The following is a 3,786-nucleotide window of genomic DNA, read 5'->3' as shown; positions in this document are numbered from 1 at the left end:
GAAAGTAGTGCATGGTACCAGTATGTTTAACCTCCAAATCCGAGGGGAACAGCCTGAATCTTTTTTTTTGTTTGAATCTTGAAGTGTGTATTGCCAACTTAACCTTGAGATCATGCACATATCATTGGTCAATAGACAACATATACCAAAAAAGCATTCAAGCCAAAAAAAACTGGGGTTGCATAAAAAAACAAGTGTCAGTACTGTCATGTCATTGGGAGGGTATAAGTAAAGCAAGTCAAAGGTACGTAGCGTATCAGTCATTCCAGATCCATATTCATTAGTCTCTCCCCTTGCCGCCTTCCTTCCTTCCATCATCCCACCTTATGTTCGTCCATCCATCCCGCTTCAAAAAAAAAGAAACCGTTCCAACAGGCCAACCCTACGTCCTCCCCCCCTTCTCCCCATCAAAAAACGCAACCAACTGCCCAATCGGAACCTTCCCCACCGGTTTCGGCATCGGCATCTTCACCTGTAATCCCTCTTGACTTTGCTGGTGCCTCCTTAACAACAAGGGGTCCACGAACTTGGTACCCCCTCCTCCAAGACCACCGCTTATCATTCCGTCTCCCGTCCCAATGGAGCTGGTACCGGAGGAAAGTCGCTCAGAAGACCGGGACCTCAACTTCGGCTTTAGCGGCGCGGTGGTCCCCATGGTAGGAGTCTGAGTCTGTGGAGGGAGGAGGCTGGCGTACCCATACGCACTCTGTGCCCTGATCCGACGAGTGGACGGCGACGGTGAGGTCGTGGCTGTGGACTTGTAATCGCCACCTCCAGGTCCACCAGGAGATATCGAGTTTGACGCGGTGGAAGACAGACTCCCATTCGCAATCTTGAGCTTGATCCCAGAGGACTTGCCGATGATTTCTTCACCTTCTCCGAACTCGCCTGCTCCTTCGTCTTCCTTTTTCTTGTCATCTTCATCGTCCCCTACGGGAGAAACGGAAAAAGACCCCCCAATCACACGGGAGTACGACCGTGGTGTGCCTACCCTTTTCAATAAAAGAGCAGTAGCAGGTGGATCCGTGTGGGTATTAGTAATATTCGCATTGGTATTGGCGGCTGTATTGGCGGCGGTGGCATAAAACAAAGAAGCGGCGTTTGAAGAAAATTCATCCTCATCAGGCGCAGTTATCGGTCCTCCAAGCGCAACGGTGTACCGTTTCCTCGGCGTGGGGCTTACACTCGTTTGTCTTTTCCCAGCAGCCGATTTCGGCGGTGGCAATCCTTGTTGTGCTCCTCGTCCTTTGGCCGGTGCGGGTGTTGGGCTGGCCGTGCGTGCGGCAGAAGCAGAGGCAGGAGCGAACTTGGGTTGAGCAGGCGGGGATGGCGGCCTACCCGTACCGGAAAGAGAGGTGGTAGAATATGAAGCACCCGGTAGTGTAACCAGTCCTGAGGATGAATGGAGGGGTAAACCCGAAATGGCCGTGGACAAAGGCCTCATGGCAGAACTAATTGACGATGGTGGAGAGTTACCAGGGGAGAACGTATCTGGCGGAGAAGAATAATCCCCCGCAGGGTACGGTAACCTCGTGCCCGATTCTCTCCTCTTCGAAGTCATAGGCGGACTTGTAGATTCTCTGGCAGTGGTACTTGATGACCTGGGATGGTGGATGGGCGTGCTGGGTGCTGACGGTGATCCTGTCAAGTGCGTTGCAATTGAAGAAGTCGGATGTGAGTGCGTGACGATGGACGAAGTGGTTTGTGGTGCTACCGATACAGCGGCGGACTGTGCTTTAGGTCCTGCAGAAAGATTATTGGGGGCCGTTGCAATTTTCGCCATCTCCCGGCCTAGTTCGCCTAATCGGCCTTGAAGCTCGACCACCTCGTCTCGGAGGTCGTGGATTTCATCTTTCACGTTGTCCGTTGAACCCGGGTGTCTCAGCGACTCGGACTCGGATTCCTTGTCCTTCTCTTTCTCCTTCTCTTTGTCCGCTTCCTTATCGACTAACCACCTCAACATCATTCATCCGATCTTCCAGAGCCCTAACGTGGCCCACGGTCCATTTCTCGAGCTTCTCAAAGCGTTTGGCTATCATGAGGAGTGTACCTGGTACGTCTAGCGTCCCTTGGGATGTGAACTGCGTGTACAAAGGTGGCGCCTCGTGAGAAGGGGAGGAAGACAACGTATCCGTTGTACGCATGGGAGAAGGCGTCAGGTTGGGTGGCATATTCGAGAGACTCGGACGAGAAGGGGTAGGCGAAGACGGGGAGGAAGAAGGCACGGGGACGCGTCGGACGGGTGTGGTTGGGATGGTGAGGTTCACGAAAGCTGGATCGCTGAACTTGCCTTGGGCGTTTGCAGGCCACTCTTTCTCCTTGCCTTTGGCGTTCTTCTTGTTATCCTTCTCCCTCGCCTTCGCCTCCAATATAATTTGCTGAGCAGGCGTCGGAGGGTCTTTCGTAGGCATAAGCCTACTCTTCGCAGTAGACCACCAACTAGTAGCGCCACCCGACTCTTTCTGAGAATTAGACGGAGACGGTGGATTAGGCATAGTCTGAGACCTGGAGGGCGGTGGAGGGAGCGACTTTGTGCTCTCCATCATAGACAGCACACGGTCTTCAACGAGTCTCCTCTGCTGAGCCTCCCGTGTGAGTATAGCTTCCGCTTCTCTGCGACTACGGTCGCGTTCCCTCTCCACTTCAGCTTCTAGCTCTGCGTCGCTTAGCATAGGTGATCGTGGTGCTATGCCCCCCACGAATGTGCCAATCCTTTGAACGAAGCTGGCTGCGAGATGGGAGACGGATGATGAAGGTGATGGGGAACGTTGCTGCCATATCCCTTGGTCGTCCTCCCGGTCGTCGTTGTCGTCTGATCCATCGTCGGATATGGCGTCTGGATCGATGCCTGTTGAACTGTCTGGAAAGAACGCGTTTCATGGTGGCGAGGGTGGTGATGGTGACCTCCCTCTCGGAGGCTAATAGAAGGATATTGATCAGTGGGATAGTCGCGATCTGATGTTCTCCAAGACATACAATAGAAAGGGAATCAGCAGGCGAAGTCATCCTTCGTTGCTGTCGTCCATTCAAGCTCTGGCACGGCACTAGTATGTGTTGGGTTGTCTGAAAGGTTCCGTTGTATTGACGTTTGCCAGGGCATACATTTGCTTCAAAGTTCAACCGCACCTGCTCACGTCAGTGAGCTCCACGCACGAAAAAGGCTCCACTTCGTACTCACTTGCTCTGGGACGAAGGACGAGGAAATCTCAATAAGGTTCAGTCGAAATGTCACACCTGGGTCACATTCGTGATGCCATGACGTCATTGTTGCAGTGTTCTTCGTGCCCAGCGAGGACGCACGTCAGTGTGAATACGTCGCTCCGAGTGATATGGAACTGGAGATCATACCAGGGTGAGTTCGTGCTTTATTTCCCCTTCTTCTGGTCTGAACTTGTTTCCACTCTAGCTTATTGCAATTTGCGTCGGCGGGCCAAGCGAAGTCCGAGACGACTGTATCAACTCTTCCTTCCTCTTGGCGTGCTTTTCGCAAAGGACTTGCCCTATAACGCCGTTTGCGCTACATCTTCCATTCAGGTGTACCATCTTGCGGCCCACGCAACTAGTTCTCGTTGCAGTTATTCCGCAATCAAGCTTCAACCTCGCGCTCAACGTCCATCTCCAGCCGCCGCGTCGCCTACGTGTAGCAAGCGTGCCCGCTTCCTCGTTGTGGTCCATCCGTGAAACCAAGGAAGCACAGTGTATTTCAAGGGAACGTCGCGATGGAATGGATTCTTCGACTAGGATGTGTACGGATCGTTCTAGGCTCTGATGAAGTACAAGTGCGTA

The 3,786-nt window shown here is 52.9% G+C and overlaps 1 protein-coding gene across 1 annotated transcript in view; it reads right to left on the bottom strand.

Moving 5' to 3' along the window:
- The window catches only part of LACBIDRAFT_335010 (uncharacterized protein), a gene marked incomplete at both ends in the record, with an annotated part of 6,019 nt that extends 2,754 nt beyond the window's left edge, over positions 1-3,265 (bottom strand). The window contains 4 exons of the mRNA XM_001889859.1: positions 706-1,939; positions 2,001-2,860; positions 3,179-3,205; positions 3,235-3,265. Of these exons, the coding sequence (XP_001889894.1) occupies positions 706-1,939; positions 2,001-2,860; positions 3,179-3,205; positions 3,235-3,265 (2,152 nt within the window). The remainder of the gene's footprint in view (positions 1-705; positions 1,940-2,000; positions 2,861-3,178; positions 3,206-3,234) is intronic.
- Between the last annotated feature and the right edge of the window lie 521 nt (positions 3,266-3,786).

This window comes from Laccaria bicolor, genomic scaffold, assembly GCF_000143565.1.
Source record: "Laccaria bicolor S238N-H82 LACBIscaffold_74 genomic scaffold, whole genome shotgun sequence".
Taxonomy (NCBI): domain Eukaryota; kingdom Fungi; phylum Basidiomycota; class Agaricomycetes; order Agaricales; family Hydnangiaceae; genus Laccaria; species Laccaria bicolor.
This window is presented reverse-complemented; position numbering and strand designations above follow the sequence as displayed.